Source organism: Geotrypetes seraphini, chromosome 3 (assembly GCF_902459505.1).
Source record: "Geotrypetes seraphini chromosome 3, aGeoSer1.1, whole genome shotgun sequence".
Taxonomy (NCBI): domain Eukaryota; kingdom Metazoa; phylum Chordata; class Amphibia; order Gymnophiona; family Dermophiidae; genus Geotrypetes; species Geotrypetes seraphini.
The window spans coordinates 195,862,262-195,886,191 of record NC_047086.1 but is presented as its reverse complement, the minus strand read 5'-3'; the positions used below and the strand labels follow the sequence as shown (position 1 = coordinate 195,886,191).

At 43.7% G+C, this 23,930-nt stretch overlaps 1 protein-coding gene across 5 annotated transcripts in view; it reads right to left on the bottom strand.

Annotated features, from left to right (window-relative positions):
* The window catches only part of RARG (retinoic acid receptor gamma), a 343,469-nt gene that overhangs the window by 121,483 nt on the left and 198,056 nt on the right, over window positions 1-23,930 (bottom strand). Inside the window, exon 1 of one of the 5 annotated variants that reach the window (XM_033937128.1) lies at window positions 11,354-11,777. The exons of 2 other annotated variants lie outside the window; for them this stretch is intronic. In XM_033937128.1, coding sequence (XP_033793019.1) covers window positions 11,354-11,516 — 163 coding nt within the window. In that variant the 5' untranslated portion in view covers window positions 11,517-11,777. Of the gene's footprint in view, window positions 1-11,353; window positions 11,778-23,930 lie in introns of those variants that run through there. 2 more of the 5 variants (XM_033937129.1, XM_033937130.1) reach the window with 2 other exon arrangements.

The window sequence follows — 23,930 nt, the reverse complement described above, 5'->3', positions numbered from 1 at the left end:
AGACTATTCTAAACATTTACTACCCTTTCTGTAAAAAAGTATTTCCTTAGATTACTCCTGAGCCTATCACCTCTTAACTTCATCCTATGCCCTCTCACTCAGGAGCTTCCTTTCAATTGAAAGAGACTCACCTCAAGCATATTTATGCCAGGTAGGTACTTAAATGTTTATCTTATCTTCCCTCTTCCGCTTTTCCTCTAAAGTATACATATTGAGACCTTTGAGCACATTTTTCAATTTTTTTTATATTACTTAAACTGTGGATCACAAGCTACAAGCCAGCACAAAGACAATGAAGCAAAAACACACCAAACAAAGTGGTTATCAATCAGTAACTAATAATCGGAAAAAGGAAAGGGCCCTTTTAGTAAAGTTTAGTTCTTGCTAAATGCTGCATGTCCTATTTTATACCCATGGGCCTTGTGGCATTGTAGGCGCTGCTCGGCGCAGTTGCCAATCAAAAAAACAGCGCCATTTATAAAATTATGCCTGGTGGTGCCTAAGCGGACTTAAGCATCACTTGGCGTCCTAGATGTAGGCGCCGCTCCATTAGGCCAACTTTTCACTCACTTAATTTGGCAGCACCTATGTTGGATGCCTAACGACCCCTAAATCACCCACGGAAAATTTATGCCTCAACAAGCCTGGAATCCAGACTGTCTCTCAGGCCCAACGAACCGGCTGGACACTTCAACCCCCACTGGACCTCACATACTCAAACAGGGGGAGGAAGCAGATGGCCCTGATCCTAGAAAAACTGCCATGAAGCCACTCAACCTGGGACAAGCTTTGCTCCCAAGGGATTGGTCCCCGAGTCTCCGAATTGTAGTGCAGGCTGTCCAACCTGCAAAACAGTCTTCCCCTTGAAAGCAGACCCTCGACCTCAGAGTCTGTGCTCTCCCGTAGCCAGAGTTGTTCCAAGAATGGGATCCTTTGCAGCAACAGGCAAAACAACAGTCTCACAACAGGCAAAAAAAAAAATAAACAAGCAGAAAAGATGGCTCCTACTCGTACCATCTCACTTGTAGAGGACAACTTAGGCATTGGAGGACAGCCCAGAGGGCTGGGAGAAGGAGCAAAAGGATGCAAATGAGGCTCTCTACAAGAACTCTCATGAGAAGGGATTGACTACCCACAGTTTCAGGAATAAAGACTGTCACACTAGAAACTCCTTTATCACATGTTTATTATTGGTCCTATAAGAAGTATCACAATGTACTGAAACATAACAGCAGATAAGAACACTAACTAGACCACTCTCTATGCCCGTTCTCCCTTTCAGTTGCCAAATCACAATCAGGTCACTTTACCCCATAGCTAAGGATCCTCTGTGCCAGTCCAACAGTTTCTGTCCCCCCCCCCCCCCGCCGCCATCTTCACTACTAGAATTTCACATACAAGTGTGTGAAAATTTTACACATTACAGAAACAAAATGTGTATACTGCAAACTTTAGTTTGGTCATAAGTACAGTATTCCCATTAGGATAACCAACTCCATGACCGACAAAGTATCAATATAACACCTGGATATCTATGAGGAAAGAAGAGAATGAGGCAGGCCTTTCCTGACTTCTGCTTTGCCTGTGCTGCAGTGCAGCTATCCACTGATGGATTTATTAAAATACTGTATTTCAATTTTCTTGTTATACTGTAGACACTATTCAAAGTTAAAATAAATGTGTCTCTATATATGGAAACACACACATACATATTATATATAGATAGATATATACAATAAAACCTTGATTTGCGAGCACAATTCATTCCGAAAACATGCTTGTAATCCAAAACGCTCGTATATCAAAGCGAATTTCCCCATTAGAAATAATGGAAACTCCACAACCCCAAAACTTTAATACAAAATACTGTATGTACTCTTATTAGCAAGATCTTGCTTGTTTAGAACAGTCACTACACTCCTGCAGTGTCGGGGAGAGAGAGAAGCACCATCGGCTCAGTTGTGATGAGTATACAGTATACTTAACGTGACCATTTATTTTTTTCATCATAATGGAACATCTATTAATTGTCATTCCCGCCCTAGTCCTGCCCCCAATTTCTTTTATTTATTTTTCATTTACACATAATATTTTATTAATTCATAATGGTAACCATAAAATTTAAAAAAAAAAACCCACAAAGCACCCTATACACAGAGAAAATGTTAATTATCATTTATATTTGGGGGTTTTTCAAAGATATCAAGGCAGATGACTTTATAATATGCAATGTCACCTCAGTAACTATAGAAAAATAGACAAATATAGTGCAAAATATAGACAGCAGATATAATTTTCAAAACTTGACACATTTTGATCACTAAATTGAAAAATAAAATCATTTTTCCTACCATTGCTGTCTGATGATTTCATGAGTCTCTGGTTGCGATCCTTTCTGACCGTGCATCTTTTCTTTTATTTTTTTCTTTCTGCACTCAGGCCCAACAATTGTTTCTTTCTATTCCCTCCCTCCCTCCATCCTTCCTATGTCCTTAGTGCCCCTTCCTGTGTCCTTATTGCCCCCAGTGCCTCCTTCCCTTGTCCTTAGTGCCCCCAATGCCTCCTTCCCGTGTCCTTAATGCCTCTTCCCATGTCCTTAGTGCCCCCAGTACCTTTTTCCTATGTCCTTAGTGTCCCCAGTGCCTCCTTCCCATATCCTTAGTGCCCCCAGTGCCTCCTTCCTATGTCATTAGTGCCCCTTCCTATATCCTTAGTGTCCTCAGTGCCTCCTTCCTATGTCCCCCTCACTGCCTTCCAACCTTTGTGCCACCCCCTCCTCCGAAGCCAGCCTGCCTGCCTACCTCCCTCCCTGCCGCACCAAAGCCTGCCTACTTCCTATATATATATATATTTATATATTTACACACACACGGGCAGCGGAACGTTGTCCTGTTTTGGGGGGGGAAAGGAGCTCCACCCAGCAAAATCCTGCGGCATCTCTCCTGATTCACCCATCCACCTCCTCCCAGCATTCTAGTTTTAAATCTTCGAGCTCCTGCTGCGCAGCGTCAAGGAGCAGGCCTGCTCCCAGAATAGAATGAAGGGTTCCGGGGCAGGCCAGCTCATTGACGCTGTGCGGTGGCTGCCCAAAGACTTAAGGTAGAATGCAGGGACATGGAGGGTGGGCGGGCACCAGATTTTGGGGGAAGCCATGGCCCCTATGTCCTTCCCTGTTCCAGCGCCTATGCACACACACATATACATACATACACACACAGAGGTATATCAAAAAGTAAAGGCAAAATATATTTAATGGCTTTAATAGAAGTAACTGTGAGCAACTGAACATATCACTTTTCCACTTAGCCCCTATGTAAGACGATGCATTTGTTTTATCATACAACTAGCTTCTGCATTCCTGTAGATAAGTTTTTCAGCTACTCCTGAAGCCAGGTGAGCACTGCTTCCTTTACTTCATCATGCTTTTTCTTTTGCTTTCCAGGTTGCAGTAATGCACCCATGTCAGAATACTTGGATCTTCTTCATACTCTCTCAGGAACTGGGTCGCAACCTCCACTCGCTGTTGCTTGAGCAGATCAGTAAGCTGTTTGGGAACCCATCATATGCTGACTTTCCTGTATGCCAAGTCATCATGAATTATGGCAAATGCAGCCAACTGACACCCCGTTAGCTGTCGGTCTTCTCTAATCAAAGCATCCGTCCTGTCAATGTGCTCTTGTGTGTACGATGTTGATGAGCGATCAGAACGACCTTCATCAGTTACACCTGTTCTTCTCACTTTAAATCTTTTTATCCACTCATTGTTGATTCATGGTGTTATGGCCATACTGAGTAAATATCCAATGGCAAATTCTCACAGGTTTCACCCCCCTCTGCCCAAAGAAAGCGCACTACTGCATGCTGTTCTTCAATGGTGCAATCTTACAATGAAGAACCCATGTTTTTGACCTTGTGGCTGCCACATGTCTAAAAGCCAAATGTTGCACTGTGGCACTGTGTGTGGACAAACCACCCAACAGGTAATGTACGAGTACACATGTTGCATTTCTCTAGCTATTCCGGTTATTGCATAATTTAATAATTGCCTATAATTTTTGATTTATATATATGCGTGCATACAAAATTGGGAGAGCAGATATAGTAAAAAAGAGTTGGAAAAGCAGAGCTTTAGTACAGTATATTAATTAAAAAAAAATAATAATAAATATGATAATTTTCTTACTTTATTTAACATCTCTTCCCCTCCCCCCAACATACACATCCTACCTCTCCCTAAATATGCAGGTATGAATGGGGAAGAAATTTGTTTAAAATTTCATTATCCCTATTGCTGTGAAACTTTAAAAAAAATAATTTTGGCGTGCCACTGATCAAAGCATCACTGTGAAGCAAGTAAAACATGAACACAGTTCAGACAGCTGAAGACAGGACTTTTGGAAGGAAATTCTTCAAATAAGACATACACCTTTTATTATGCTGTATCTCCAAAGACATGAAAGGCATTTCTGCAACTGGCCTTGTTGCACATGCCTTGTGCCCATAAGTGTACAGAATAGTGTCACTCACTTGCATAAGCAAACTACTCACTATAAACACAAATACTACAATAAGGAGATGTACAGATGTTTGGAGCATAGCGCTCTAAAAGCACATCCACTAGCCATAGACCTGATGTAAATAAGCACATCTATATTTAGTTTCAAGTTTATTAAAATATTTTTTAAACCGTTTAATCAGGTTTCTAAGCGATGTACAATATAAAAATTACATACAAACAAATTTAAAAGTTAGGGATACTAAACAATACCAAAATACGCATAATAACACGTATGGACTAACTTCAAACAGTAGGGAAGAGAGGAGAGAATTACAATTGTGAGAGAAAAAACACAATGAAAGGGAAACAAAACAATAGATAGGGTAAAAAGCGATAAAGCTTGATTTTGTCTTTAAGAGGACAGTTATTGTCCAAAAGCATCCTGGAACAAGAATGTTTTCAATTTTGATTTAAATTGATTTATTGCAGATTCGCTGTGCAACTGATTGGGCAGCGAATTCCAAAGAGAAGGGGCGGTGACCACAAAATTATTGGATAGAGGCCAACCAAATTTTGGGTTCAGTTTTGCACAGAAACCAACCTGAAATTCAGATTTGGGTTTCAGCTGAAACAAACTCTGTGCCCACCCCCCTGCTTCTTCCCTGAGAGTGGTAGGTCATCCCGGACCAGCCAGCCAGCCAACCTCAACCCCTCTGTCTTCCCACCACGTGACAACCCTCCCTGGGCATTCCTTTAAAGTAGTTGTTCCCAAGCCTGTCCTGGAGGACCACCAGCCAGTCAGGTTTTCAGGACAGCCCTAATGAATATGCATGGGGTTCTGCATGCCTGTCACCTCCATTATATGCAAATCTCTCTAATGCATATTCATTAGGGCTATTCCCCAAATCCAACTGGCTGGTGGTCCTCCAGGACAGGTTTGGGAACCAATGCATTGAAGGGTAAAGGGGATAGAACTTGATATACCATTTTTTTCTGTATGGTTACAATCAAAGTGATTTACACATTTTATATAGGTACTTATTTTGTACTTGGGGCAATGAAGTGTTAAGTGACTTGCTCTGAGCCACAAGGAGCTGCAGTGGGAATTGAACTCGCAACCTCAGGGTGCTGAGGGATGCCTCACCTCTACTCTACTTTAAATAGCCATACCTCCACTCTACTTTACTTTAAATGGCCTGGTGGTCTAGAGGCTTCTTCTGGGCAAGAGTGATCCCCAGTTGCTCTTGCCCTTGAAGGTTCCTCAGCCAAAATGGCTATCAAGAGAGGTCCTAGTGGCCATCTTGGGACTAGAAGCAGCATAAGCATGAGTGCCTGGACACGGCAGCCATCCAGGGATTTGAAACAGCATAAGCAGGAGCAAAGATTTCACACAATGGTCTTACGATGCTGCCACAGGCTGTCCCGGCAGCCATTTTTGCTGAGAAACCTGCAGAAGCAAGAGTGAATAGGGATTGCTTTTGCCCAGAAAAAGTTACCAGACCACTAGACCACTGTTCTTCAACCACCGGTCCGCAGGAAATTTCTGCCGGTCTGCGCAGGGCCAGCAAGATTAAGGTCCAGGGACAGGCGCAAAAAAAAAAAAAAAAAGCTTCCCTCCTTCTTTTCCCCGGGTCGGCTGCTATCTTACCGCCCCTGCTGCTAAAGCCAACAAGAAATCTTCTTTCCGACATCAATTCTGACATTGGAGAGGACGTTCTGGGCCAGCCAATCGCTGCCTGGCTGGTCCAGAACATCCTCTCCGATGTCAGAATTGACGTCAGAAAGAAGACTTCCTGTCAGCTTTAGCTGCAGCAGCAGGGCAGTAAGATAGCAGCTGACCCGGGGAAAGGAAGGAGGGAGGCTTTTTTTTTTTTTTTTGAGCGGCAGGGAGAGAAGGAAGTAGGCAGGCAAGCAGGCTGGCTTTGGCCAGAGAGGGAAGGAGAGAGGAAGACAGGCTGATTTCGGGGGTGGGGGTGGGACAAAGTGTGGAAGGCAGTGAGAGGGACATAGGAAGGAGGCACTGGGGGCACTAAAGACATGGGAAGGAGGCACTGGGGGCACTAAAGACATAGGAAGGAGGCACTGGGGGCACTAGAAGGAAAGAGGGAGGGAATAGAAAGGGACAATTCTTGGGCCTGAGTGCAGAAAGAAAGAAATGAAAGAAAGGATACATAGACAGAAGGAAATGCAACCAGAGACTCATGAAATCACCAGACAGCAAAGGTAGGAAAAATGATTTTATTTTCAATTTAGTGATCAAAACGTGTCAGTTTTGAGAATTTATATCTGCTGTCTATATTTTGCACTATATTTGTCTATTTTTCTATAGTTACTGAGGTGACCGAGCTCGCGGAGATGGGGCGTAAACAGGGTTTTTAAATGTTAGTCCTAGTAGTTTTAATTTTATTTTATTTCTGCCGGTCCACGGGTGTAAAAAGGTTGAAAAAACACTGCACTAGACTGTTTAAAACAAAAGTAGGCCTGGTGATGGCCTTTGGGTGGTGAGAAGGCAGAGGGACTGGGGTTGAGTAGCCAGTTGGCCCTCTTCTGGAAAGGGGAAGAAGCAGCTGGCAGAAGGACTTGCGAGGCACCAGTTTTGGTACTGACCAAAACCAAGCAGTGAATTTTGGCTGCAGGTTCAGTTTTGATTGGCCTCTACACTTAGCCTTAATAAAACACAGTGTGTCAATGCAGGTTTGCTTATACTAGTATTCTATAAAAGACAAGGCCAATCGGATTTTCAGACTAGCCCTAATGAATATGCATGGAGCAGATTTGCATGCCTATCACTTCCATTATATGCAAATCTCTCTCATGCATATTCATTAGGGCTAGCCTGAAAATACGATTGGCCTGGTGGTCCTCCAGGACAGGGTTGGGAACCACTGATATGGCAAATATGAACACATGTCTCAAACACCATAAAAAGAAAGAAGACCTAGAAATAAAGAGAGGAGCAACCTGACTTAGCCAAGTCAGTATTTGGAGCAATCTAGCTAGTACTACTGTCACTGTTTAAGTGTGAGGATTTCAGATATGGGGGCTTTGATCTCTTCTTTGTTTTGACTTATGCCCCCAGCCCTCCTGTCAGAGGCACCTCAAACAGCGGTTCCAGGGAGTGAAAACAGTCAGCTCCCCATCCCAGATTTTTCTTTCATCTTTTATGCCTACCTCCTGTTACCTCTCCTGTTGGACTCCCCTTCCTCAATTATACCAGCTCCAGCTCATAAAAGAACACACACACATACAGAGCCTAGCAACACCAAGCCCCAGCAATAAAACCCAGAGCAAGAGAGAAAAAATACAGCAGGTTTTCTACCCAAATTGCTAAAATACAGGAAATTCCTTTGACTCGCAGAGCTTCAAACACCACATTACCTGCAATAAAATCTTTACTGCCTCTGCTAGACCACTAAAATCCATTTGTCCCCCCGACTGCATTCCAGCATTTTGTGCACAGGAATCACTGGGGTTTTTTTAACAACCCTGTCTTATCCCTATTCTAAAGGGCCTTCATGAGTACAAGGGGTCTGAATTTCTCTAGCCTTGGCTGCCTTCTACCTCCTCTCTAGTTTAGTAGGAGCCAGAGCAAAATCCTTAATGACAAAAGCTGCTCCCACCTTCTTGCACTGTACAGTATTTTGTTAACAAACATTCTGACCCTATCTGAAATACTCATTATCTGATTCTCTTTAATTTCCCAGAACCTTTGAGAGCTACCATGATGGCAAAGGGGGCTGCCACTTAGAATCATCCTCATTAAATCAGATGGTTCATTTGCAGTGTGTGCTCATTTGTAATGTGTAAGAAATATGAATACCCCAAGTTTTAGTTATGTCACATATTTCTTTAGGATTATCAATTCTGTACACTTAAAAACAAAAACTCCAAGACTGACAAACGGAGAAGTGTTTTGCCTGATGTTTACTGTAGCCACTACTCTAAGTTAGAATAAAGAAACGTGTCTTTACCCTGTTTCCCCGAACATAAGACCTATACTGAAAATAAGTCCTAGCTTGATTTTTAAAGATGCTCCTAATATAAGCCCTACCCCCAAAATAAGCCTAAGTTAAGATCGACCCCTGAAGCTCCCACCTCCACGAATGTCCCAGACTCCATCCCTGACACTAGTGCTGCCCGATTCACTGAAAAAATTGGGACTCTTCAATTCAGCAATCCCCACCCCGGTGAGACCTGACATAACTCCGCTCTGAGTCCTCCAAAAACAGCTGCCATTGCTGCTGTTTTTGGAGGCCTTGGAGTGGAGGTATGTCAGTCTCACGGTGGGAGGGTCGGTGGGGTTCTGCTGCAAAAGGGGATGGGTGACAAGGGAGGAAAGATGCTGCACATGGGGGGGGGGAGGAGAAAGGAAAGATGAAGAATTGGGGTGGAAGAGAGGAAGGGAGAGATAATTGTTGTACATGAAAAAAAATAAGACCTAATGAGTTTTTTGGACCCAAAATTAATATGACACTGTCTTATTTTCAGGGAAACACGGTAGTTACAGAAATGCACATATACATAAAAGAAAGCACTATTGAGAGATATATTACCAAAACTTCAGAACCAAGTTGAAAGAGAAAAACTTAAGAGTACAGCAGTAGATTAATTTTAAAAAACCCAACAGATTAATAAGTACAGGTTAAAGTAGCAAATTAAGAATCAGGAAAACCAGGTTCAAATCCCACTCTCTTTCCTGGTGAACTTGGGTAAATCGCTTAAACTTCTAATGCCCGAGTGTAAACTCTCCAGGGACTGTATGATAAGTAGAAGTAGCACCTGAATGTAAACCAAGACATGAGCTAAATCCAAATCACAATATGATCAACATGAGCCAATTGAGGTCTCCACACTTGTGATGCTATTCTCAACATGATCAGTCTTTTACAGTGCAGTGATTTAAATACTTTACAGAAGGTATGCACTTACAAAACACTGTTCAGTGTACAAGAAAAGCAGCATGTACCAGATTGGTGTCTTTAAAACACCACTAATGAGTCTGGATGGAAGAAATATTTTGGGTGTGGGAAAAGCATTCCCCAAGTTTTTCCTCATTCCTTTTTTTTTTTTTTTTTTAAGAAGAAGAATTCTCTCAAGCCAGTGCATCTTGATGGGAGATACATCTGCCTCCTTTTTCACCGCTCCCTCTAAGTCAGTGGTCTCAAACTCATGACCCAGGGACCACATGCGGCCCACTAGGTACTATTTTGAGGTCCTCAGTATGTTTATCATAATCACAAAAGTAAAATAAAACAGTTTCTTAATCATATGTCTCTTTAGCTATAAATTACAATATTATTATTAAGACTTAGCCAAAAGGAAAGATTTATAAACTATAACAAGTTTTATCTCATGCAAAATTATCATTTCTTTAATAAGACAATAATCTGTGCAAAACATTAGTTGGTCATTATATTTTTGAACAGTTAAAAGCACAGGTTAACAGTTTTCAGAATTTTGTGGCTGTTGGGCTCTAGCTTGCTTTGACTGCAGCTGCTCTTGGTTGACCCCTCCTCCCTGCCACCACCCTAGGCAATCACCTAGTTTGCCCAGTAGTTAAACTGGCCTTATCTTAACAAAACTGTCAATGTACAGTGGAAGCAGAAAAAAAAACTATAAACAACTCAGAGAGCACCACCAATACAAAAAGATAAAAGTGAAGAAGTTCTACAAAGAGAAAATGGAGAAAAAAAAATAGGGAAAAGAAGTAAAAATGGGTCCAAAAAGGCAGAGTATAATCAGAAAATTGAAAGGGACACTGATATACCAGTGCTTATAGGCTTTAGAGAGTAGGGGGGTATCTGGCAAGGATTAGTTTGGGAAAAAGTGATTTCCAAGTAAAATGCCTGCCTTCTTCCCCTTCCTGCCATCTCTGTTATGAAATTCTGATGCCTTTGGCTAGTCACTGGAATTTGAAACAGGGCTGATCCTCAACTTGTAAACAGTGCAGAGTCAGAGCCAGCAGCCCTACTGCCCAAATCACTGAGGCAAGGAGAGACCCCTACCTACCCCTGAGTTACTCAGAGCTATCACCCTGAGGTTTTAGGCGCAGCAAGTCTAAAAATCTCCCATCTCTCTCTCTCTGTCCACAATCACGTCCCAGGCTCAGCTTCTTTCAAATTCCCCATCCTGTTTGTTCTGTCCTGTGGCTCCCAGCCAAATTTCCACATTTAAAAATAAGCCTCCCTGGTCAGCAAGGAGAGATGAGAAGTGCATTTAAATCATACTTATGCTTCCCACCCTCACCATAGAAATGCACAGAGATAACACCATCACCACCAGCAATAATAATAACACCCCCCAAGCCATTCTACTGCTCACAAAGATAGAAAAAAAAAAAAAAAGTTTCGAAGTCTTCTCCTTTCCAAAGCTTAGTAATGTCTTTTGTCAAAGCATGAAATGACAAAAGGGCTTGTCAAGAAACAGAAAAACATTAACTAAAGCTATTGCAGGGGTCCCAGGGGAAGAGGTCCGGAATTTCACTATCCACACACTCTCGGGATAAGGAGGGGGCGCAGAGAGACGAGATATATATAAATTAAAAAAAAGAAAACACCACTGGACACCATCTTCTGCCCCCCCCCCCTCCCCAAACCAAATCTCACCACCACAACCAAAGCCAAAATTGTGCCATTTCCCTATATAGTTGAAAGAAGCGAGCCGAACTAGCCCCCTCTGTCCGAGGAGGGAAGGTGCTCGCTAGCGCCGTTTGCTTTGCGGACAGGTTTTTAGTCAGCACGAGAGACGCTTAGAAATAGGCGGCACCGGGGCTACCTGGGACGCGGCGCGCGCGACCTCGGCCGCCACCGAGCCCAGCGCTCGCCTTCCCCCTCCCCTCCCCTCCCGCGCACTCACCCGGGTACTCACACTGTAGGCTGGCGGGCTGCGGCCACGCGAACGGGTCGAGCCCCGCGAAACAGGGGCCCAGGCTGGCCTTGCGCAGCATGCACGGGCCCTGGTGGCTCACGTCGTAGAGGGGCCGCGGGGGCAGCGCGAAGGTCTCCATGCAGTCGTACATGACGGGGGGCGCCCGGGGCCCGCAGCTCTTTGCCTGTCCGCTGCTGCTGCTGCTGCTACGGCTGCCTCCCTCCTCTGACAGAGCAGCGACGGCGGCACCCACAACCCCTCCAGAAAGAGAGAGAGAGGGGGCGGGCTGCGGCGTGAGAGAGACACACACAGAGCCTAAAGGGCGGGGAAGAGCCAGAGACAGCTAAAAGCACACGCGTATACAGGGGTCAGAGATAGCCCAAGAGGAAGGCAGCGAAACACACACACACACACAAGCTTATTTATGCAGAGGTTGTGGGCCAAGAATCGTGCCACGGACAGATTGCAAGGAGAGAGAAACTTGAAGCCTAAGAGACAGCCAAAGACAAACACATAGCCTGAAGGGTACAGAGACAAGAAGACCTTGAGGTGGAGGGTGAGCCAGAGACACACAAGATGAGGGTGGGCATGACAGTATTTTTTTTTTATATAGGTCTCATCATCTAAGAAAAGATGCCAAGTCTTTAATTTTTAAAAAAATATTTTTATTGGATTTTAACACAATAAATGTATAAATAAAATAAATCAAGGCAATTTTACAGTTAAAGGCATCACTTACAATCACCAATAAATCAAAAACAAGATGAAAAGATGCCAAGTCTTGGTGCACACTTACCTGAGAAATGAGGCCACAATGTCAGTTGGGTTTCTATTTATCAGATACTACAGTTTGTTAATTGAAATGAAACCATAGAAAGATGTGGTTTATTGCATTTGAATCGTTATCTGCTTGATTACTCAGCCAGCTGAATAACTCAGTTTCTAAGACTTGGGTTCCTTTTCTTGGATTATGACACATATGATGCGAAATACATGATGTCATTAAAATAAAGTTTTTAGGGGGGCGTCACGTGCCCGCTTGTAAGATGGCCGCTTAGTTCCTCTCCTCCGCGTCAGCCCCGTTAAACTTTTTCCACGCTCGGCCCCCGAAGCTTTCGGAGTGACCGGAAATCGCTCTTAAAACATCACAGAATGTCTTCTAAACAGGGTAAGACAGATTCCTCCTCTGCCCCGCGGCAGCACATCGCATTCTGCCTCAAAGCGCTCTAAACATGAGCCTCCATCTCCCGCCAAGGCCTCATCCTCCTGCACGCCCGAAATTAACTCCTCAATCTCCCAAGACCTGCAAGTTCTTCGCGAACTAATGCAGGAGAATCTCGCTGCCACCTCTGAAATTAAAAATGAGATGGGCACCATAATGTCCCAGCTAAAACACCATAATGCTCGTCTAGATCTAGCTGAGGAACGGCTTACAGCACATGATTCTCAATACCAGGCAATCCAGCGTGATTTACATAAGATCATCTCTTTGCAGTCTGACCTGGAAGATTTATCTAATAGAATGCGTCGGAGCAATGTACGCCTCATTGGATTACCAGAATTAATAGAAGGATCTGATATGATGACGTTTTTACATACTTTCATCCCTGACACACTGAAACTTCAGTTTTCTCCACCACTAGAGATCGAGAGAGCGCACAGGGTATCCTCGGGCCCTCCATCGCCTGCTAAGCCTCCCAGGCAGGTAGTTATAAAATTACTACGCTACCCTCAAGCCATCCAAATTCTCCAATCTGCAAGGTCTGCCTCAAATTTAATGGCAGATGGCAAACGCATTTTATTTGTTCCTGATGTCTCAAAAACAACTGCTCAGAAACGAAAAGCTTTTCTCTCCATGCGACCTCAGCTAAAGTCCATAGGTGCGCAGTATGGATTATTCTACCCGGCCCGCATGAGAGTGACATACCATAACCAGACCAAAAATTTTGATAATCCAGTGGATCTTCAAAAATATCTGGATGAAACCATAGGAGTCATGTCCTGATCTCCTGCACTAAACTGCTAAACCCACTTTTCACTTTGCGGGGCCGCACCCAGCATTTGTTCTGACAATGGGGCCGATTGCGGAGAGATTGCTGAGCCTCTCTTGCCAGCATGCGATCCCATTCTTGGATCTTCATTTGTTTTATTCTTCTCAGTGTTTACAAGCATGTTTCCTGTGTTGTTTTAGTTTTTTCCTTCTTTGCTTCCTCCCTCGTGGATGAGATACCCACCATTGCTTCTACCAGTATTCCACTCTCCTATCTCCAATATCATCTGGATTACACCGCTGCAAAACCGCCTTGATGACTAAACTTCATATTGTCTCTCTCAATGTTAAAGGAATCAATCATCCAATTAAAAGGAAGAAGATTCTACACTATTTCAAGCACCTTGCTGCGGACATCTGCTTAATACAAGAATCCCACCTTACTCTGGATGAAGCACAGAAACTAACTGGTGGTTGGGTAGAGCATTGCCTTGCCGCTCCAGCTCAGAACAAAAAGAATGGAGTTATCACCTTGATAAAGAAAAATCTAAATTTCCAGCTATCCTCACACAGCTTTGACCCTAATGGTAGATGGTCTCTAATCACGGGATCCATTTTAGGCAAACCTCTGAACCTCTTCAATGTCTACGCCCCCAATGTGGATGACCCTTCCTTCTTCCAAGCTTTTCAATCTCTCAATACCTCTTCTTCGATCTCCAACACCATCTTTGCAGGAGACCTCAACTTTCCGATAGATCCCTTCATCGACCGCTCCTTTACTTGCCGTCCTGCCAAACTGAGGGTTCGAGCGGCTCTCACCAAACTCATGGACCTCCATGGATGGTTGGACATTTGGAGAATCCTCCATCCCACCACTAGAGACTACACCTTCTACTCTGCTCCCCATCAGTCCCATTCAAGAATTGATTATATTTTGGGCTCCAAAGACATTGTGAACCTTGTCACCTCATCACAAATTCATGATATCACAATTTCAGATCACGCTGCTGTATCCTGCACCCTCAACTGGTCCGCCAATCCTTCATTTCGACAATGGCGACTAAACAACTTTCTTCTACACGACGAGACCTTCCTCTCTCACATCAAATCAGAATCTCAAACTTTCTTCACCAATAACCTCAACTCAGTATCGCATTTCTCAACCGTTTGGGAATCCTATAAAGCCTGGCTTAGAGGTGAAGTAATCAGCTTTTCAGCTTTCCAACTCAAAAAACGTAAATCTACTTTGCACCAACTTGAAACTGATATTCACGCAAGTGAATCCCAACTGTACAATCGAAACGATCCTCTTCTATATAAGAAACTTCAACAATTAAAATTTCAATACAACAAAATCTTTAGCTCCCTTGCATCAGCTTCCATCTTTCGTCGATCTGCCACGTATTACTCATCATCCAACAAGACTGGTCACCTCCTGGCTACTTACCTAAAAGGCAAACGCTCAAAAAACCGGATCACCCACATCAAGTCCTCTGATGGTAGCATTCACACTTCCACCAAAGATATGCTAAATGATTTCCGCTCTTTCTATGAAGAGCTCTACTCGTCTGATAATATTTCATCTGATAGTTCCATCACTGATTTTCTTCGTCGACTGAACCTACCTGCACTATCAGAAACGCAGCAACAATCCCTTCAACAGCCAATATCGTCAGATGAAGTTATTCAGGCCATAGCCTCTCTACCTTCAGCTAAAGCACCTGGTCCTGATGGCCTCTCATCGGAATTTTTCAAATCGTTTTCTACCCTCCTCACGCCTCACTTACTTTCCTACTTTCAAGATCTACAATCAACTCCACATGGACTCAATCGCTTTCTAGAAGCCAATATCATCATTCTCCCAAAACCGAACAGAGACCCTCAGTTAGTAAAGAATTATCGCCCTATATCTTTGTTAAATCTAAATTATAAAATATTTGCTAAAATCCTTGTGTTTCGTTTAGAAAAAGTTATGTCTTCCTTAATTCACAGAGACCAAGTTGGTTTTATGAAAGGTCACTATGGAGCTGATAACACTAGACTCCTATGCCACGTACTTCACTTTGCCCGGACGAGCACTACTCCAGCTGTTCTTGCTTCGCTTGATGCTGAGAAAGCGTTCGACAGGGTAGAGTGGAAGTACCTTTTCGCTGTCCTAGCTCAATATGGTTTCCCTCCGTCCTTCATTCATTTAATTTCACCGCTTTACCAGTCTCCCACTGCTAAATTAATAGTTAACGACGAAGCCTCCTCGCAGTTTCCGCTCCACAGAGGCACCCATCAAGGTTGTCCAATGTCTCCTCTTTTGTTTAATTTAGCCCTCGAACCTCTCCTCACAGCCATCAGACAGTCCACAGACATCAAAGGCATAACCATCGCCAATATCGAATTTAAAATCTCGGCTTATGCAGATGATGTCCTCCTGTACTTGTCTGACCCGGAACCCTCACTGACCTCTTTAATGCAATTAATTACTTCCTTCTCTTCGCTCTCAGGTTATAAAATCAATTGGGACAAAACAGAACTCATGCCCCTCAATGATTCTTGCATCCCCTTTATTTTCTCCTCTCAACCTTTCACATGGGTCTCTAAGGGAATCAAATATCTTGGAATCACTTTCGATAGGGATCTCCCTTCCACTACCCAAGCAATCTGCTCCACTCTTCTAAGTCAGATTTCCACCACCCTGTCATCTTGGTCTCCCTTACATCTCTCTTGGTGGGGCCGTCTCGACTCTTTAAAAATGGTTGTGGTTCCGAAATTAACATATATCTTCAATATGTTTCCTCTATTGCTCCCCCCCTATTGTATACAAAAAACTGGAAGCTAGAATGCTTAGTTTTCTATGGAATGACAAACCCCATAGAATCTCTCTTAAAAAGTTGAAAACCCCTACTTTACAAGGCGGAGTCAACTTTCCAGATCTCTTCAGTTATCATAAAGCCTTTGTCCTCAGACAAGGGGCTGAATGGCTTGTATCCCCTTCCCCCAATGATCACCCCAATTGGTTGCGCCTAGAAATGTCTTTGATGTCTCCCTTTCCGCTGATAAGACTTCTGGGCACTAACTACTCCCCAAATCTTTCCCGTAATCCCATCATGGCGACCACACACAAAACCCTCATGGACCTTGATGCCCACTTGGACACTCCTTGGAACAAATCTTCCTTTTGCCCTTTATGGTATAACAAATGTCTTCTGATAGATAAAAAACCCATCTGCTGGCCTTCCTGGTTTCAACAACAAATTTGGGACCTTGGATCCTTATGCCGACCAGATGGGTCTTTTCTTACCTTCAGTGAGGTCATGGACTCCTTCTCAATCAAATAATCTCATTTCTATAAATGGTTACAGCTGAAATCTTCCCTCAATAAATCAGGCCTCTTACCTATTCCAGTAAACTCTACTCCCTCTTTATATTCCCTTTCTCATCAATTTTTAGCGCTAGGTCATACAGCATCACACTTTTATAAACTTCTCAAATCCCTCCTTCCTTCCTCATTAACCCCATTACACTCCTCATGGGAAATGGACTTGGGGATTCAAATATCCGATGAAGTCTGGAATATGGTTTATAAATCCACTTTTCAAACGTCCCGCTCTGCATCCATCCTTCAACATCCTTCAACATCTTGCTTCACAGAACTCCGTGGACCCCAGTCAAATCTCATAAAATCAACCCCACTTACTCCAATAAATGTTGGACCTGTCAATCTGAAGTTGGTACTCTTAAGCACCTTCTTTTCTCTTGCCCAACAATCGGCTCCTTCTGGTCCTCAGTTTGGGCTACGGTTTGCTCAGTCTTCCAGATCAATATTCCACTGACTTACCAAATGCTCTTACTAAAATCTTCCGCAATACCTGACAAACTCTTAGACTCCGATCATTTTCTCTTTGATATTTTACTCACCTCACCTTAAAGACTATTCTCACTTATTGGAAGGATTTATCCAAAGCTTCACACTCACATTGGTGGAACCTCGTTTGTCTCACGTACAGAACTGAAGCGTATTTGGCTAAGTCCTCCAATAGGTTTCCTCGATTCCAGCTCAGATGGAATCTACTGAAACTCTACCTGCACTCTTCTCTCCCTTGAGTGGACCCTTCTCTAGTCTTTCTTCTCCCTTCCCCCCTTTTCTTTTACTCATCTACTTATTCGTCTATCTACTTACTCATTCATTTGTTTATTTATTTATTTATCTATTTATTTATTTGTTTATTTTCTTTTCTTTTCTCTTTCTCTCTTTCTGTCTCACACTTATTTCTCTCTCTCCCTTTATTTTACCTGGAACGTGCTTGTTTAAGTAGTTAGGATACAGCTTGTTGTATTAGATATGCTATGGAGAAAATTTCTTGAGGAATGTATGAATCCATGTTCATGTTTTGCATTTCATTTTCTGTCTTTGTTGATTCCATTCATTGGCATATCTTTTGTGTTCCACTATTATGGATTGTTTTATTCCATACTTTGTAATTTTGTAAAAATTCAATAAATAAACATTGACTAAAAAAAAAATAATAAAGTTTTTAAAAATTACAAAATTTTGATAACTGCGATGAAATTACAGGACAATTTCCAAATTCTGGTGCTGGTCCATATTATCCATTGTCAGGCTACAAACAAACACACAAAGTTTGAGGAGCAGGTGAAAGCACATATAAACACAAGAACAGAATTTAGAGAACCAGATGGACAGGAGCAGCATAGAGGAGAAAATACAAATATACACAGAAGCAGGGATGAGATGAGGAGGGGCAGATGTACTGTAATAAGCTGGTATGTTAGAGCTGTGCACGAAAGTTCACTGCAGTTTCCTAACACACACACACACATACAATACTGTGCTCAATATAATATAATCAGATGCAAATAATGTGTGCAAAAACATGTATTCATTAATTCTCACTCATCGGGTGTGCATTAGCAGCAGAATTAATAAATACTGTATTTTGTGCAGCGTCCATCTTGCATATACAACACAAAATGTTAATGCCAGGTTAAACATATTAGATGTGTATCTGGAATATAAAACTCATATTTTTTTATGTATGTAAGGATGTAATCGGCGGACTATAAATAATAAACTATTCCACACAAATATTACTGGTGTCAGATTGTGTAACTTTCTGCAAATAAGCAGATTTCACAGCTGCAGCATCTCATTAGTCCTAAATTCAGCAACATTACCTCAGCTAAATTAGGCCCCTTTTCTTTTTCTTAATTTTATTAACTGCTTAGGACAGAGATGGAAATCTGCAGTTTTGACTGCAAGGACTAAACCAGGAGCTGATTGTGGAAGCGACCACAAGCTTTTGACATACTCACACTACCTACGGCGTCTCTGGAACAAACTATCTACCCCCATAAGATCATTAGAAGGTCTACTGAACTTTAGGAAGGCAATAAAAACTCACCTCTTCCCCTGACCCTCTATGAGAGTGCGGTAATCCAAATTCCCAGAATCTTCTGACAAAGTGCCCCGTCCCTCCACTGTCTCGAGTCTCAAACGCTATGTGTTTCGTCCTATGTCTGATCATGCCATGTTTTCTCATAAAATGTTCTTCCACACTCTGTCATGCTGTTCACCATCTTTGTCCTATCCCATACTATACGCCATATTTTCCATGTGCCATACTTACCATATGCCATACTATACACCATATTTACTATACTGTGTTTTGCCATGCTATATCTGCCCTGCTACAATCTCTCATGCCATGTTGGCCACACGTTTGCCACTCCATGTCTTCCATGCTATGTTGCGTTATGCACGCTTGCCTTACCATTTTTGACAAATCGTGTCATATACTATGTTAACCATGCTTTGTTATCTATGTTTTGCCAAACTATGCTCGCCATGCTATGTTTCACATTATCATGTTTTGTCATATTATGTTTTATCATGCTTTGTTGACTATGTTTTGCCATCTCTGTCAGACAATGTTTGCCATGCTATCTTCTACCATACTATGAAAGTATGGTACAGGGTTTGGAGCTACAGCATCAGTACCCTGAAGTTGGGGGTTCAAACCCACAGTGCACTTTGTGACCCTGGGCAAGTCACTTGTTCTTCCACTGCCTCGTCTATATTAGATAGAGATTGTGAGCCCACCGGGACAGACAGGGAAAAAGGTTTGAGTACCTGTAAACCATTCTGCACTCCCCTGGAAGAATGGTATAGAAAACTGAAAAAATAAATAAAGATCAAGGTAAAGCTTCACAACAACAAGATTAGAGACCTCCAAAAATATGACATTGAAAATATTCCATCAGACTATTGGATAAAACTAGACATCAGATTTGCTTTTCTTGATATAGGAGATAAAGTGCCCAATGAGTTATATAATGATATCAAAACTGCAATTACCCCCCACCTTTGACAAAAGCTGCACTAGCATTTTTAGTGCTGGCCACCGCAGTAACAGCTCTGACGTTCAAAGAATTATGAGCGTCCAAGCTGTCCACGGCCGGCGCTAAAAACAATAGCACAGCTTTGTAAAGGAGGGGGTTAGTGATGAAGTTAAAAAAAACACTCCAGAAGAGAAAGAAAGTCAAGAAATCACCTTGGACGTCAGAAGACACCAGAAAAGTATCAGAACCAAGAGGATCAGCAAAATTTTCCAGTGATAGAGAAAAAGTATCACAAATGAATCAAGTGTTTCAACGTCAAGTTCAGTAAGGCAAAGAACAATATCTCAAGGATATTTGTCATAAAATCAAATCGGAATATGTGAATGGAAAAACCAGATTAGCGTATCAGGATTTTAAGAGATCGCGGCAGAAATTCCAACTTCGACTGGGGATGCTTAAAGACACCAATGGAATGATATTGAATGATCCAGAAAGCATTAAAAAGAAATGGAAAGAATATACAGAAAATTTATACAAAAAAGGCATTCGGGAAATTGAACTGGAAACTGATGCCAAAGAAGAACCAGATATTTCAAAAAGTCATAACAGCAATTAAAGCTTTATCGAAAATAAGTCACCTGGTATCAACAGTATTCCAACTGAATTAATCAAAGCTGAGTCTTCATAGTGCTTTCAAAGGTGCTATCATAGTCCTCACTCAACTACATAGATGCTTTAGGCCGCCTAACTCCACTCCCAGCATTAGCCATGCCCATAGTGGCATAAGGAAGCCTAAAGCACCAATGGAGGTGTGATTCTGGCACTGATTTTTTAGGCACCTTGAAACTCAGGTAAAAACATTGTTTAAACTGCATTTTCTACTGAGCTTGGGCGCCTACTTGTACCTAAAAAAAAATCAGCGCTGGTTAGAGAATCTAGGCCTCTATGATTAGCTTCTTCAGATCTGAAGTTTAGATCTGTAATTCATCAAGTTGCTAGGACTCGAACACGAGTCAGTGGCACCTGACTGTCCACTACCCATCCCCTTCTATAAAACAAGAAAAAAAGTTCATGCTGGCACAAAACTCTCACTATTGCTAGACAAAAAATAACGAACTAACATTTTAATCCTCAGAGAATGTGTTAAATGAAAACCAGGCCTTATGCCTTTGGGTTTTGCATACATATCTCTACATCCAGGTTTTGTAGCTAACACCTTTAGTATTAGATTTAAGTGAACAATAAGTTGATGTCTGCGGACTAGTATTGGGCATCAAGATTTCTCATTCATTCCATAATGCAAGACACGATGTCTTAAGCTGTCCCTACAATTATCTCAACATGTTAGACAAAAAAAAAACTATTCGAGTCCACCTTTGAATCCCTGGGCCCCAGAGTCTGAAATATACTTCTGTCAAGTTCCATTCTATTACAACTTCAGAAGAATGTTAAAGACATGGAGAGGCATAATAAAAAAAAACGTCTAAGTCCTCTTTTGGCCTAAGGCCTTAAATGTTGAAAGTAGAAGCAGGGAAAATGTACATTATCAAAAAAACGTCCAAAAGGAGGTTTTTTTTTATAATGGCCTGCCTCTACGTTCAGCTGTTTAAACGCCCAGACCACCACTACGTCTAAACTTATACCATATAATCAACCTAAAAAATGCCTAAGCCCCAAACATCCAAAACAAGGGCTTTTAGGTGAAGGAGGAGCCAGTCCTTCACCTAAAAGCTGGATTCTGTAACCGGTGTCTGTCAACACAACACCGGTTACAGAATCCCCCCCCCCCCCCCCCGACAACATCGGGGCAAGAGGGAGCCCAAGCCCTCTTGCCCCACAGCACCCCCGATCTCCCCGACACTATCAGGGAAGGAGGGAGCCCAAGCCCTCCTACCCCGCAATCCCCAAACCCCCCGGGCCAAATCCATTGGGGCCAGGAGGGAGCCCAAGCCCTCATGGCCCTTGACCCCCTCTATCCCCCACCCCACCCCCACACTAAAATACAGGCAGGAGGGATCCCAGGCCCTCCTGCCCTCGACGCAACCCCCCCAACGACCCCCCCCCCGAACCCCCGATCGGCCCTCCACCGAGCCGCGACCCCCACCCCCCTTCCCCGTACCTCAAAAAATGTTGGACGGACGGACGAGTGCCAAGCCCACCCGTCCGGCAGGCCAGCCAGCGCAGGAATGGGGTTGGATTGGCCCAGGCGGCTTAAACCCCGCCCAAAGGTGGGGCCTGAGGCGCCTGGGCCAACCAGAACAGGCTCAGGAGCCTTAGACCCTCCTGTGGGCGGGGCCTTAGGTACAAGGACCCAACCCGTCCCATATGCATAAGGCCCCGCCCACAGGAGGGGGCCTAAGGCTCCTGAGCCTATTCTGGTTGGCCAGGCGCCTCAGGCCCCACCTGTGGGCGGGATTTGAGCTGCCTGGGCCAATCCGACCCCATTCCTGCGCTGGCTGGCCTGCTGGCACCTGTCTGTCCGGCCAACATTTTTTGATGTACGAGGAAGGGGTTGGGGGGGGTCGTGGGGTCGGCGGGGGGGGGGGTGTCGCGGTCGGTGGGGGGGCCGATCGGGCGTTCGGGGGCGGTCGTTGGGGGGGTTGCGTCGAGGGCAGAAGGGCCTGGGATCCCTGCTACCCATATTTTAGTGGGGGTAGGGATTAGAGGGGGTCGCGGGCCAGGAGGGCTCCCTCCTGGCCAGATCGTGTGGTAGGAGGAGGAGGGGGGGAGATCGCCGGGTCAGGAGGGCTTGGGCTCCCTCCTGGCCCCAACGGATTCAGCCCTGGGGGGGGTTTGGGGATCGCTGGGCAGGAGGGTTTGGGCTCCTTCCTCCCCTGATCATTTGGGGGTGGGTAAGGGTGGATCGTGGCAGGGGAGATGAGCCATCTCTCCTGCCGCGATCATTGCTGTAGGGGGGTAGGCAGGTTGCTGGGGCCGCTGAGCTGATCACAGCAGCCACGATCAGCTCAGCGGCCCCTTTTCGGCACTTATGCCTGTTTTGACTTGGTCTAAGTCAGGGGTAGGGAACTCCGGTCCACGAGAGCCGTATTCCAGTCGGGTTTTCAGGATTTCCCCAATGAATATGCATTGAAAGCAGTGCATGCAAATAGATCTCAGGCATATTCATTGAGGAAATCCTGAAAACCCGACTGGAATACGGCTCTCAAGGACCGGAGTTCCCTACCCCTGGTCTAAGTCAAAACGTATAAGTGCCGACTAGGCAACCTGCCTAAAGTTTTGGTTATACCTGCTGCACGCCTAGGTCTAGGTCGGCCCACCTCCCGCCCTTTCCCCTCCTCTAAAAATGCCTCTTTTCTCTCTGTGCGTTTAGAGCACAGGTGTCAAAGTCGGTCCTCGAGGGCCAGAATCCAGTCGGGTTTTCAGGATTTCCCCAATGAATCTGCATGAGATCTATTTGCATGCACTGCTTTCAATGCATATTCATTGGGGAAATCCAGAAAACCCGACTGGATTCCGGCCCTCGAGGAGGGACTTTGACACCCCTGGTTTAGAGGCAGGGGAAAGGCCTAAGCTGATTTTAGATACGTCTAAAACCAGCTTTGATTATGGGTATTTGGATGATCAGGCTTTTTGATCGTCCAAGTAGCCATTTAGGCCACTTTTTAGACTTTTTTTTTAAATTATGAGTCCCATATTATTTCTCCTCATAAGACTGATTTCTACCCTACCCATTCTCTGTATAATCTAATTGCTAATGTAATAACTGATCCCAATCTTATTGTAAGTCACAATGATTACTTGTTGAAAATTGCGGAATATAAGAAACCTACTGTATATGGTATGTTATGTCTACACAGGTCTCTTGTGCATTAAACTCCTCTAGGGCAGCCACACCAACACAGAAAATTGTGTACAAAACCTGCACTAGGCTGGGCATTAAACTTCTAGCATGTTATTACATTGGGTTCAGAGTTTGAAGTGAGAGAAAAACTGACACAGAGCCTGAGGAGAGGTGGCAGGATAGAAACATACATACAGTTTGTGGGAAGAGCTTTGGGCAAGCTAGAGAGAGTGACACAATAACATATATGTGAAGCATGTGACCTTAACACCAGGTAGGACCACCAGGTTGGAGGAAGGATTGGCCTAGTGCTTAGAGCTACAGCCTCAGCACCCTGAAGTTGTTGGTTCAAATCCCACACTGCTCCTTGTGATCCTGGGCAAGTCACTCAATCCTCCATTGCCCCAGGTACATTAGATAGA